The following is a 13079-nucleotide window of genomic DNA, read 5'->3' as shown; positions in this document are numbered from 1 at the left end:
TTCTATGAAGTTTATACTCCGGTGGTCCCAGTCTCCCAGGTCCCCAGTACACTCTTGTTTCCTGCCACTGCCCTTCTCTCTGCCTGAAATATTTCCTCCCCTAATCTATCTGCTAAACTCTTCTTCCTCCTTCAAAACTCAGATCAGCAACCACTTACTCTGACAATCCTTGTGGGATTCCCAGTATTTGTCTTCCTGTCTCATCTGATCCTGCAATAGGCCATTTGTGTCCCTCCCAGATGGTGAACTTTCAAGGACTTGTTATATTCATCTCTCTATCCCCAGATCCTAGCACAGTGCCTGGCACATTGTGAGCCCACCATCATTATTTATTAATTTGAAAGAGATAATCAGGCTGAGTCCTGAAGGAGGAATAGGACCAGGTTTAAAAAAAAGTCAGAGAAGAGCATTTCAGGTACAGGTAATTATATATACCGAGGCAAAAGAGAATAGGGTTTTCAAAATAATGACTAGTTTTTGTGGCAATATGGAAAATTAAATGAATGCCAGAGAATAACCAGAGGTGATGTTTGGAAATTAGTTTGGAGTCGAATAGCCAACCAAGCGCATTTTAAGCCTAGCTAAGGAGCCTGAACTGATGCCTGCAGGTAATGGGGAGCCATGGTAGAACTTCAGAAAGGAGGGGAGTGAGGAGATTCATATTGTAGAGAGAGCACTCAGGTAGGACGTCAAGGGGGGCTGGAGAGAGCTGTGCCTGCAGGAGGGACACAGCTCAGGGGCAGAAAGCCAGGTAAAACATTCACGTGTGTTACTGTTCAGAGACTGGGAGTTGTGTGAAATTCTCATATAGAAATGAAAATCTTGCCTCTAGAATTTGAGTGCTTAGCCATCTCCTTTATCTCAATTAGTATTGAGATACGGGTATGCTCGTAATTTTCTGATGGATTGATTGATTGATTTTGATTTGTAGATGCTGTGAGATTTGTTGATGGCTGTGCCAGGCACCACCCGGTGAAACAACTCCAGCTTTCTTGGAGACTTCTGGAAGTGACAAAAACAATCAGGGTGGAAAACCTGCCACCTGGTGTTGATGACTATAATTTGAAATGTTTATTTGAAAATCCTCAAAATGGAGGAGGAAGAGTTGCCAGTATTGAGTGTTTGCCTGAAGAGAATTCGGCTCTGATTGAATTTTTTGACAAAAAAGGTAATATCTATGAGCCTGATTTTGTGAACCTACCTGACATAATCTAAGCCATTTTAGCAGATCTCAACAGTTATCAGTTGAGTTCTGATGCATTCTATTTTTTATTGATAAGTTTCACTACAGTTCCAATTAGTAATCTTGCTCATATGGGATATGATAGTTAATGAGTCCAATGATTTAAACTCTAGAGAAGCAGGGCCGAGTTTTGAAAGATATAAGGAGATTCTCTCATGAGTCTCTATCTATAGTGAAAAATTCATAATTCTTAGAATCTTTGAAATACTGTATTAAAAAAAAGATGATCTGTGTTTTAGCTGTATACTTGGTAGACATTCTCAAGTTAATTCCAACAAGGTTAGGTAAAGAAATACTCAGAAACACATACACTTCCTATGAAGTATCACTACTTCCCCCTTTCACCCATCAGTCTCGTCATTCAGAAACTAATAGGGGTGGTTAATGGCATCCAGTGGATGCCTGCTGGATTGTTCCTTGCAGCAACTCAGTGAAAACCGTGTTCAGCTGAACCTCAGGGAAACACTTCGGAGGGTGTTGTAGATATTAGGTTGCCAGTTCTCTGAGGCATGTACAAAGTCAGCTTGGAGATCCCACTGAATGTTCAGAGGTGAAGGCTGAGGAGTGGGAATTAGGGGGCCAGCCTTCTTAGGGAGAGAAAGAACAGTAGGTTTGGGATTAACAGGGGAGCATGAGATAGGACCACATGGTATTCCACCCACTGAAGATAAACTGCTCCGTGGGGGATCCATGGAGGAAACTGTCTTTGGCTTTGATGAGTTGGGGAACTGGGGTGAAGGTATGCTTTGGATTAAAATGGAATGAAAGGCCTAGTGTTCTTGGGCAGGGGGACAAAAGAGGAGCTTCTGTCACAATTTCTTTAAATCTCCCTGAGCCTGCGCTTGGGCACAGGGAGGGAGCTACATAAGCTGCCTCCCCTAGAAGTGAGCCTCTGGGGGCTTGGAACCTCTTGAAGGCCTGGGCCAGTCGGGTGTGTCCTCAGAAGGTCTACATTATACTTGTATGACTAATACTAGGAACCATTTAAGTAGGGTGGTTTTATGCAGAGCCACACCTGTGAGCAGTAGGGCACTAGGGCACTCTCAAAGGCTCCCCTTCTTCCTGACCTCTTTGTACCATCTGACTGCATTGACCGTGCCTCCTCGTCTAACCTCATGAACTCTTCTCCTTGGTCTGAGACACACTGATTTTCCCTTTCTTTCTGTGGCTGCTCCTCCTTTTAATTACGACTTACATTTGCATAGCTCTGCAGGGTGCTGCAAAGTGCATTCGCAGACACTGCTCTGTGGGCATTGCTATTACCGTAATCCCTGTTTTACAAATGAGAAACAGGCACAGAAAGGTCAAATAACTTGACTAAGTTTACACAGCTAGTAAGTGACAGAGCCAGGATTTGAACCTGGCTAGTCTGGCCCCTAATCTAGGCTCTTAAGCTCTCCATTCTTTCCCAATCACCTGCTCACGTATAACGTTAATTTTTCTTATGGGCTATTTCACCACTTACAACCAGTTATTAGTAAGGAGGCCAGCTGTAGTTAAAGCTGGATTAAAGACATAATTTATTTAGCAGTCTACATTTTATGTAGATGATTTGAAGGGAATAAATTAGGCACTTGCTCTGGAATTACTTTGTTCATTTTAACAAAATCTGATTCACAAAATCTTAAGAAAAACAACTCTTATCTAATTCCTACTCTAGGTAAGATCTTCTGCTGTGTCTTCTGCCACAGTAGCTCACTGAATCCTAGTAACGCTGTGCATATAGTTACTTTTTCTTGCAGAGGAGGAAATAGGTTGAGGAATTTAAGGCACAGTAAGGTGACATCTGTGGTGTTTCTTGGGTCAGACAGATCAGAGTTCAAATCCCGGCTTTGGTGCCGACTAGCTTTGTGATCTTGGGCAAGTTACTTTATTACTTTACTTATTTATTATTATACATATATTTTAAGATGTATTTATTTATTTTAGAGGAAGAGAGCACAAATGGGAGGGGCAGAGGGAGAGGGAGAGAGAGAACCTCAAGCAGACTCCACACTGAGCATGGAGCCTGATGTGGGGCTCAATCTCACAAGCCCAAGGTCACGACCTGAGCCGAAACCAAGAATTAGACGCTTAACCGAAGACACCACTTAGGGCGGTGCCCCTATATATATTTTTATTGATGTGTAGTTGACACAGAATGTTACATTAGTTTCAGGTGTACAGCATACTGATTCAACAACTCTATATGCTCTGCTCACAAGTGTAGCTCCCATCTGTCCCCATACGGCACTATCACCACGTCATTGACTCTATTCCCGGCGCTGTACCTTTCCTCCCTGTGACTTATGCATTCCATAACTAGAAGCTTTTATCTCCCACTCCCCTTTATCCATTTATCACAGTGGCTGCACCAGCTTACGTTTGACCAACAGTGCACGAGTGTTCCTTTTTCTCCACATCCTCACCAACACTTGTTATCTCTTGTCTTTTGGCTACTAGACATTCTGACTGGTGTGAGATGATATCTCATCATAGTTTTGATTCGTCTTTCCCTAATGATTAGTGATGTTGAGCACCTTTTCCTGTGTGTCTGTATGTCTTCTTTGGGAAAATGCCTATTTAGGTCCACTGTTGGGCAAGTTACTTTAACACCAAAGCCTGTTTTCTCACCTGTAATTAGAGCCTTCATTACTACTTGCCTCAGAGGAATTTGTGAGGATCAAATGAAATTATACCTGCGATGTTATTGGCACGTGTGTGTCCTCAGCACACGTTAGTGGTCACTGGTCTGCCTAGGCTTGAGCTGGTACGAAGCCATGTTGGGAAGTTCAAACGATGGGTCTTGGCCTCTGAAGGCCATGTTCTTTTCACGATGTCTGGCTCCAGGCCTAGGAGGCAATCATGCACCAGGTGAAGTTATTTTTAACATCTTTCTACAAGGATGCTATTTTAATCCAAGTTGTTATTGGAGTCATTCTCTTCCTTCTTAGACCCTCTGTACGTGTCTAATAATTAACACAAGGGGAAGAAGAGTACCCCCACACACACAGACACACACACAGACACACACACAGACACACACACAGACACACACACACACACATCACACCCTAGGGACCGCCCCAGTAGAAGTGGCAGGAGGGGGATTATAGCAGGACAAAGGGGAGGTGCAGGACTTACTGAATCCGAGGCCCCAGGGGCTGGGCTCTCCAATGACCATGAAGTGATCTTGTTTGGAACCCCTGGTAAAGGAGCAAGAGCGTGGGCTTTGGGGTTAAACAGACACTGGCTCAAATCTTAGCTGAGATATTTGTCCTTTGCATCACCCTATTTGAGTTACCTAACCTTCCCTAGCCTCAGTTTTATCCTTTGCAAATAGGGGTGATAATAATCGTGTCTCTATCTCAAAGGGTTGCTGAGAGGTTTAAATAAATAAATATTCAGAAAGCACTGAGAATGGTGTCTGACAGGTGGCCAGCTCTGATAATTATTAGCATGCGCTCCTCTTAGAGGTATTAGGGGAATCTAAAGCAGCTCTGGAGCCTAAAACTCTGAGACTGTGCAAGAAGCAGCGAATAGCATGATTCTTAGGTGAGCTTTGCTTTGAGCACCAGAATATTCTTTGCACTGGGGCAAACATTACCACCCTATTTGTGAACAAATTCTTATCTATTTATTAACCTGGTGGTGATATATCAGTGTTACCAGGAAACAGAAAAATAGAATTTACTTAACAGAGTTTCAACATAGAGTGATCTTGGTTGGAAAGTGTTTCATTAAGCAAGGGATCCCTATATCTGAGCACTTTGAGAGTAGTGCCGCTTTTTAATAGCTTGTTAGACCATCAAAGTCCTACAATCATTAGGATTTTTTTCCCTAATAGAAAAGTTGTTTTTTTTTCACTTGAAACATATCACACTGGGATTACTTTATTTTATTTCTTTCCTTTTAAGTGTTACACTCCATCATGACCAAGAAACTTGACCTCAATAATATGCCGCTCTCTGTGTTTCCATACTATACCTCTTTGGGCACGGCCTTGTACGGAAAGGAGAAACCTCTGATCAAGCTTCCAGCACCATTCAGAGAATCATTAGATCTTCCCTTATGGAGGTTCCTACAGGGAAAGAAGCATCTGATTGATGAGATAAACGACGAAGCCAGACGTTGTCATTGTGATCTACTATGGTCCAAACTCAGTAGTGAAGTTACCATCAGACCTGCGACCACATTATTCTGTCTAGGTAGACTGAGAATCAGGAGCTGGAAGGAAGATGTTTCCACGGCATTCTCTAGCATCAGGTCTAAATATAAAGTTACCCCCTTTAAAGTGGATACCATAGTGTGGGACACCATAAAAAATAATGTAGAAGATGACAGGATTCTGATGGAATTTGATACATCTGTGGGGATTGTAACCTTAGTGGGGAGATCAGAGGATGTACAAAACATTGAGCCACGAATCAAGGAATTAATAGAAAGTACCACTCAAAAAATTAAAAGAGAAGAGCAAAGTCTAAAGGAAAAAGTGGCCATTTCCCCAGGAAGGTACTCTCTTTTGTGCCACAGCGACGTCCTGGAGCGTCTCCGCACTGAATGCCCAGAGATGGAGATTCGTTATGATGAAGCTTCGCAACACATGTGCCTCAAAGGCCTCTACGCAGATGTGTATAAAGCAAAGTGTGAAATACAGAAAAAGATGTACACCATGGTTCAAAAAAGCCTCCAGCTTCCCCCTGAGATTTTCCAGTTTCTGCAGAAAGGAGACTGTACAGACTTCTCTAAGTCTCTTTTGATGGCACAGAACATTCTTGCAGTTTATGAGCTAGAGGGTACAACTGTTCTCTTAATCGGCTATTCCTCTGAAGTCCTATCAGATGCTGAAAAGCAAATGGTCAGTGCCTTAAGTTATAAGCGCATCAACATTGAAGACAGAGAAGTTCTTAATGGCAAGAAGTGGAAAGGGCTCACTCACAGTTTGCATAAGAGACATAATTCCTCCTCAAAGACTGTAATAATCAATGAGTTAACTTCCGAAACCAAAGCTGAGGTCATCATCGCGGGCTGTGTGAGCGAAGTGAATGAGTCCTATAGCTTGCTTTTTGACTTTGTGGAAAAACACACGAAAATAGAGAGATTGATTGAAATAGAGCCTCCCGTCATCATTGATTATTTAAGGATAGAAAAAAACCCATTCTGGCAAAAGATAAAGAGGACAAATGTTCAGGTAATTTTCAATCTTGAGAATAAACAAAAAGGCATTTTACTAACTGGGCCAAAGGCCAAAGTCCTGGAGGGCATGAACATCGTCAAGCAAGCCTTGGATTCCGTCTGTATTGAAAGCGTCCATATCGATAAGCCAGGAGTCCGCCAGTTCTTCCAGGAGAAAGCACAGTATTATAAAAGAGAGGTGAAACGGTTGTTTGCGTGTTCCATTGACCTACAGGAGAATGGAGGGGAGAAGGGGGGAGGCGGCATGGATGGGCAGAAGCGCTTGTCTCGGGTGGAGGTGGCCCCAGGAGTCTCAATGACGGTGCCGCAGAGCAGCTTGTCTCGGGTGGAGCTGGCCCCTGGAGTGTCGCTGACGGTGCAGCAGGGCGACTTGACCCGGTTTCCCGTCGAGGTGGTGGTGAGCACCGCCACTGAGGACCTGAAGCTCTGTGGCAGCCTGGCGGCGGCGCTTTCCAAAGCAGCTGGCCCGGAGCTCCAAGAGGACTGTGACCAGATAGTGAAGAACAGGGGCAAGATCCTCCCTGGCAGTGCCATCATCTCGAAGGCAGGAAAGCTCCCCTACCGCCACGTGATCCACGCCGTGGGGCCGCGGTGGAAGGACGACGAGGTCCTGATGTGCCTGCTCCAGTTAAAGAGAGCTGTAGAACAGAGTCTGCGTTTGGCCGAAACGCACAGGTGCAGGTCCATAGCCATCCCTGCTATCTGTTCCGGGGCCGGTGGCTTTCCCTTAAACCAGTGTGTGAAGATGATTGTTCTGGCTATCAAGAAAAACTTCCAGTTTAAGTGGGATGGACAAACCTTGAAAGAGATTTACCTTGTGGATACAGCGGAGAAGGCTGTCCAGGCCTTTGCGGAAACCATGAAAACCGTATTTGAGGGCTCCCTGCCTCCTGCGCCTTCCCTGCCCGGTTTACCGCAGGCAGTCCAGCCGGTCTTGACAAACACTCCCGGAAACAGACCAATTTCATTGTCCCAGGGAAACCTGAGGATCCTGCTGGTGAAAGGAGATGTGCAGAGTGCTACGGTGAGTGTCCCTTCTGTCCCTGCCTGCGGAAGACCCACCGCGGTGCTGCGACTCCAGACTAGGAGCCAGGGGAAGAATCCCGTGCCCTCCCTCCCAGCCTCAGAAACCGTTTCCTCACTGAGGCATTTACCCACAGAGAGTGGCCACTCCATTGTGGGACCTGCAGGCGTCCTCAGATCGTGAGGTTTCCGTAAATGCGAAAACCCACAATACTAGCTTACGTTTATACATGTATACTTTTTTAAAAAAAGATTTTATTTATTCATTTGACAGAGATAGAGACAGCCAAGCAAGAGAGGGAACACAAGCAGGGGGAGTGGGAGAGGAAGAAGCAGGCTCCCAGCAGAGCATGGAGCCCGATGTGGGGCTCGATCCCAGAACGCCAGGATCACGCCCTGAGCCGAAGGCAGACGCCTAACGACTGCGCCACCCAGGCGCCCCATACATGTATACTTTTTTAGTGCCTTTATACCTGTCACATTTTGGCAAATCTAAGGTTAATTTCCTGTCAAATTTGCTGAGGGCAGATACAGAAAAATTGGAGCATTTGATGTGGGCAGAGGGTGGGAATCTTGTCAGTGGTGCCGAAGCAGGGTGAACTACACTAAGCCTCAGTGACCCAGGCAGGGCAGCTTTGAATATCACTTGGTCACATTCCCTCTCCTCTCTTCTCTTGGTGTCTTAATCGAGCCCAATTTAGAAAAGCTCTGTCAGATCAAACCAGTCCACTCACAGCTCAGACCTACCCGGTTTATGTTCACGCTGGTCCCCTCCCAAATGACTGCCCTGCCTCCCTCTGCCTGCTGCCCTGATTCTTATTTCCCAGACCCCACCAGCCACTGCCTCTGCGCTCCTTCAGTATACTATTTATATCTTGCTTTACATCGCTGTTGTCCCGGAGTGTTATTTAAATAAGTTTCTAGGAACACTTTGCCTTGGATGGCATTTCAATCTCTGAGATTAATCATCATTTCCCCCCTGTAGTGCCAAGCCCAGGGGCTCAAATATAGTGATCCTTGACGAGTGCTCTTTGTTAGTATCTGAAACAAATTGGTTTTGTCTTTAAGGTCGACGTTCTTGTCAACTCCATTCCCATGAATCTCCAGCTTAATCAAGGGCTCCTTTCTCAGGCCCTCTTGGCAAAAGCTGGGCCAAAGCTCCAGGAGGAATTGGACAGAGTCGGCCAAGACGTGATTGTTGGCATGGGCACAGTTCTCCGAACCAGTGGACACAACCTGCACTGCCGCCATGTGCTTCACGTCGTGCCTCCGGACTGGAGAGACAGGTGCACGCCTTCATACAAGGTGGGGCCAAGTTTTAGGTTCTCTGGGAAATTGGGTCACCCTTGGGACCCTCCTCTCATTATAGTGTAGACTGGCCTCTGTCTGTCACATTATCAGTGGTTTCTATCACGATGGCCATTTCTTTCAGCCATAGCTGACTTCGCCCGAAGACTAGTTAATAATATAAATTGATTACAGCGCTCCATCATGATTGGGGCTCAGGGAAGAGTTATTGAAGATGACACATCTTGAGTGAGGATAGCAAGGTGAGGGCATGAAGAAGGGAGGAGAATGAAGGATTAGAACAGTAGTCTCTTTGCTTCTTTCCTTCATTGCTGAGTGCTTTTGAATCTTTTTAGAGGGTCTCTGATGTTCCCTTTTCCTTGTCTACTCCTGTGTTTTTCTTTCCTTTTTTGACTGCCCTTAACCTCTTTTGAAAAGTGAGGAGTAGACACAGATCACAGTCAAAGTTGCTAAATTCTTGTCCTTTTTGTTCTAACTCCCGTTTCTAGGAAAGATGCATAAAGATGTGCTTTGTGCTTTTCAGATCATGAAAGACATAATCATAAAATGTCTGGAAATCACTGAGAACTTGTTCTTAAGATCAATTGCATTTCCAGCAATAGGAACAGGAAATCTGGGGTTTCCTAAAACCACTTTTGCTGAATTAATAACTTCAGAAGTATTAAACTTTGGTAGGAAGATTCAACTGACAGCTTTACAAGAGGTTCAATTTCTGCTGCACCCAAGTGATCACGAAAATATTCAGGTACAGTCTTGCTCATTTCTGGTTATTTTGGCAGCTGAGCCCTAATGTTTTCAAATGTCTTCTTGGTTGGTCTGTTAGGTTGTTTCATCCATGTATTTCCCGTACAGGAAAGTAAAGGAGTGGGGTAGACCAGTTGTAGCACAGCAAATGTCAAGCAAATTTATGGATATAGAAAAAAATATAACTGCTTATTAAGGAGAATTCCAAAGATAAATAAAAGTAGACAAAATGATATAATGAACTCCCTTGTACCCATCACTCGTCTTCACGATTATCAACCCATGGCCAGTATGTCTTATCTCTATCTCCCTTTATTTCCCTCCTTCCTATATTATTTCCAAGCAATCCTAGACATACTTTACCCATAAACAATTCAGTATTTATTTTAAGCAATAGGATTCTTTTTAAAAAGTAACATAACCACAATACTTTTCACACTTCAAATAAATTGAAAATTGTTCCCTTATTTCCTCGATTATCAAGTCAATGTTCAAATTTCCAGTTGTCTCATAAATGCTTTATGTTGTTTTGTCTTTGGGGCTTTTTTTTTTAGATTTATGTATTTATTTGAGAGAGAGAGCACGCGTGTGAGCGAGTGCCAGTGGGGAGGGGCAAAGGGAGAGGGAGGGAGATAATCTTGGGTAGACTCCTTGAGTGCAGAGCCCCACCATGGGCCAGGTCCGGTCCCATGACCCCGAGATCACCACCCTGAGATCATGACCCAAGCAGAAACCAAGCGCCCTACACTCAACTGACCAAGCTACACAGGTGCCCCTGCCTTATTTTGTTTCCATAGCTTGTTGTTTGAATCAGAATCCAAATAAGGCCCATATATTGTAGTGGAGCTGACATCCCTTAATCCTCTTTGAATCTATAGGATTCTATTCCATATGAACATAGAAAGTTCAATACATAATGTAAAAGTTGTAGTCCTCTAAATAAGAGGAAAAACGGTTTGGTCCTGTAAGTAATGTCAGGAGACTGTCAGGATGAGATACAATTGAAAGGTGTGGTTGAATGAACCCAGCACATCCCCATGGGAGTAGGAGAGTTCGGACTAGAAGTACCAGAACCATCTTCAGTTGCAGAGAGTCCATCAACCAGCTGTCCACCTTTACACAGGGAGCCTGCCTGCCTGTCTGCCCACCCCTGGAGTCCTGTGAGCCTGGGATCCTGACTCTGTAGTCTCCCCATGTCTCCCTCCCATTACTGGATCAGTCTTTTAGCAGAGAACGTACTTACTTTTCTTCCCCCCAAAAATCATTCTTGCTTGTTTAAAAGGAGAAAGAAAGTAACGATTCGAGGGTGTCACTACCAAGCAAAGAAATGGAATTCACAGGCTCATTAACCCTAGAATACATACACCAGCCTCTTGCTCCAGAGACGACTACTCCCCTAGCAATGCCTCTCCTGGGACAAATAAGTTAAAAAATGGAAGTGGTTGCTGTCTATGTGACTATCTTTCTCGTACTCCTGTGTTTTTTTACAATTGGCAAGATACTTGCTCTTACTGATACTGAAAATAATACAAATTGGTTGTAGAAACTTTGAACCATACAAAAGCATACATTCTTTTAGTTGCATCACTGTGGTCTTCTTTTATACACGTGCACCTTTAGAAGTGGGATTATGTAATGCAATTTAACATCATTCTTTTTTCATTTAATAGTATAACAAGAGAATTTCTCTATTCCGCTAACTTTTCTTTGAAAATGGGATTTTTAATGGCTGTGAAATGTTCCAACATGTGGATATACCGTAATTTAATTAACCACTTCCCTGTTGGAGTTTTAAACTGTTTTATTTCTTCTCTGTTATAAATAACATGTATAAATGAATATGCTTGTACTTAGAACTTTCTTCACATATTTAATAGTTTTCCTAGAATGCATTCGTAAAAACAGAATGATATGTATTATTTTCATAATTTTAAAAATCTATAATGAAAACAACACTTTAAGAGCTGTTCTTTCCTAAGTATGTGTGCATGCAAGATCAAAAGCCCTGATGAATCAAATTTATTCATCTATGGAGGACTGGAGTGGTCAAAACTGTCTTTGTATTTCCAGGCATTTTCAGATGAATTTGCCAGAAGGACTAATGGAAATTTCGTCAGTGACAAAATTCCCAAGGCTCAAGATGCACAAGGTTCAGTAAAGCTATGAGATGAGACATTATTTCTAGTTGCTAAATAACTATTCAGTGAAAGACGGTAGTAATGATTTTTATGAACGAATCAGGTAGTTATAAAGAAGATTAATTAATCCCATACCCCTGAGCATGTAAGACATTGGCTGGCTTATGTGGTCTGAAGTGAAAGAGTAGGCAGGCTGAATTATATAATCTATACAGTGGGTTTGTGAGTAGCGAGGTGGCTACTAATTTCTAAGGATGACATGACATGCGTTTTCAGAAACAGATACATTTAAAGAGAAAATACCAACCAAATGCTTCTCCGGTGTCAAATCTGCTGTTGCTGTATTTGAGTTTATCCAAACTCCTGTTTGGAGTTTGCTGAGGCTTCTTGATCTGAATGTGTATGTTTCCCATCAAAGTTGGGAATTTTTCAGTCATTCTTTAATCAGTTTACTGCACTGGTCTCTCTCCAGTGCCCCAATAACATGAATGTCAAGTGTTTTGATAGCGTCCCACGGGTCCCTGGGATCTCTTTTTCTTTTTCTTTTTTAAATCTCTTTTCTCTCTGTTCATCACATTAGATAATTTCTATTGACCCACCTCCAAGTTCATGGACTCTTTTCTCTGTCCACTGCCCATCCAGTGAATTTTTTTACTTCAGATAGTGTATTTTTAAACTCTAAAATGTCCATTTGGTTCTTTTTTTTTTATATAGTTTATAAACTATCAACTGCAGAGCCTCCTATTTTTCCACTCATTCCAAATCATTTCCAGGCACTCAACTATGTTTACTTTGACCTCAGTTATAGCAGACGCTTTAAAGTCTTGGTCAGGTAATTCCAGCATCTGGATCATCTTGAGATTAGCATCCGTAATTGATTGTTTGATCCTTGAGAACTGGTCACATTTTCCTGGTTCTTTACAGGACAAACAATTTTGGATTATAGACTGGGCATTTTAAATATTATGTTGTGAAACTTGGGTCCTATTAAAATCTTCTGGAAAATGGTGATTGTTTTGTTTATTTTAGCAGTCAGGCAGTCAGTTAAGATCATTCTAAGCGCTCCGTCTCACCTTCTTGTGGGCAGCAGTTCCAATGTTAATTTAGTTCTCAAGGCCTTTGCCATGCAGGCTGGGTCTGTCCCCACACACGCAGCTCCAGGGGAGCTCAGATTTATCCCACTTCACTCACAGAACAGGGGCTACCTTCTCCAGCTCTCATCTGTCAGGGACTCCTATACTCTGTGGCTCAAGGGAGCCCATTTTCTAGGTCCTCTGGCCAGAAAGACAGGGTTCTCCGGGAGCTTAAGCTGCCTGTTCAGTTGCCTCATAATTTTGTGTGGTAAGCGTTGCCCTTGTGGGCAAAGTGGAGAGACAGAGAGGGAGAGGGGGAGAGCCACAGGTATTGCCCATACACACACATACAGCTTTTTTTTTTTTTAAGATTTT

At 43.3% G+C, this 13079-nt stretch overlaps 1 protein-coding gene across 4 annotated transcripts in view; it reads left to right on the top strand.

Moving 5' to 3' along the window:
* The window catches only part of PARP14 (poly(ADP-ribose) polymerase family member 14), a 42993-nt gene that overhangs the window by 12831 nt on the left and 17083 nt on the right, over nucleotides 1-13079 (top strand). For all 4 annotated transcript variants that reach the window (XM_045812590.2, XM_045812586.2, XM_045812588.2 and 1 more), the window contains exons 5-9: nucleotides 932-1168; nucleotides 5140-7442; nucleotides 8510-8746; nucleotides 9273-9494; nucleotides 11564-11642. In XM_045812590.2, coding sequence (XP_045668546.1) covers nucleotides 932-1168; nucleotides 5140-7442; nucleotides 8510-8746; nucleotides 9273-9494; nucleotides 11564-11642 — 3078 coding nt within the window. The remainder of the gene's footprint in view (nucleotides 1-931; nucleotides 1169-5139; nucleotides 7443-8509; nucleotides 8747-9272; nucleotides 9495-11563; nucleotides 11643-13079) is intronic.

Source organism: Ursus americanus, chromosome 4 (genome assembly GCF_024610735.1).
Source record: "Ursus americanus isolate L20-20 chromosome 4, mUrsAme1.1.p, whole genome shotgun sequence".
Classification (NCBI taxonomy): domain Eukaryota; kingdom Metazoa; phylum Chordata; class Mammalia; order Carnivora; family Ursidae; genus Ursus; species Ursus americanus.
The sequence above is the reverse complement of the archived record's forward strand: the minus strand, read 5'-3'. Positions and strand labels throughout refer to the sequence as shown.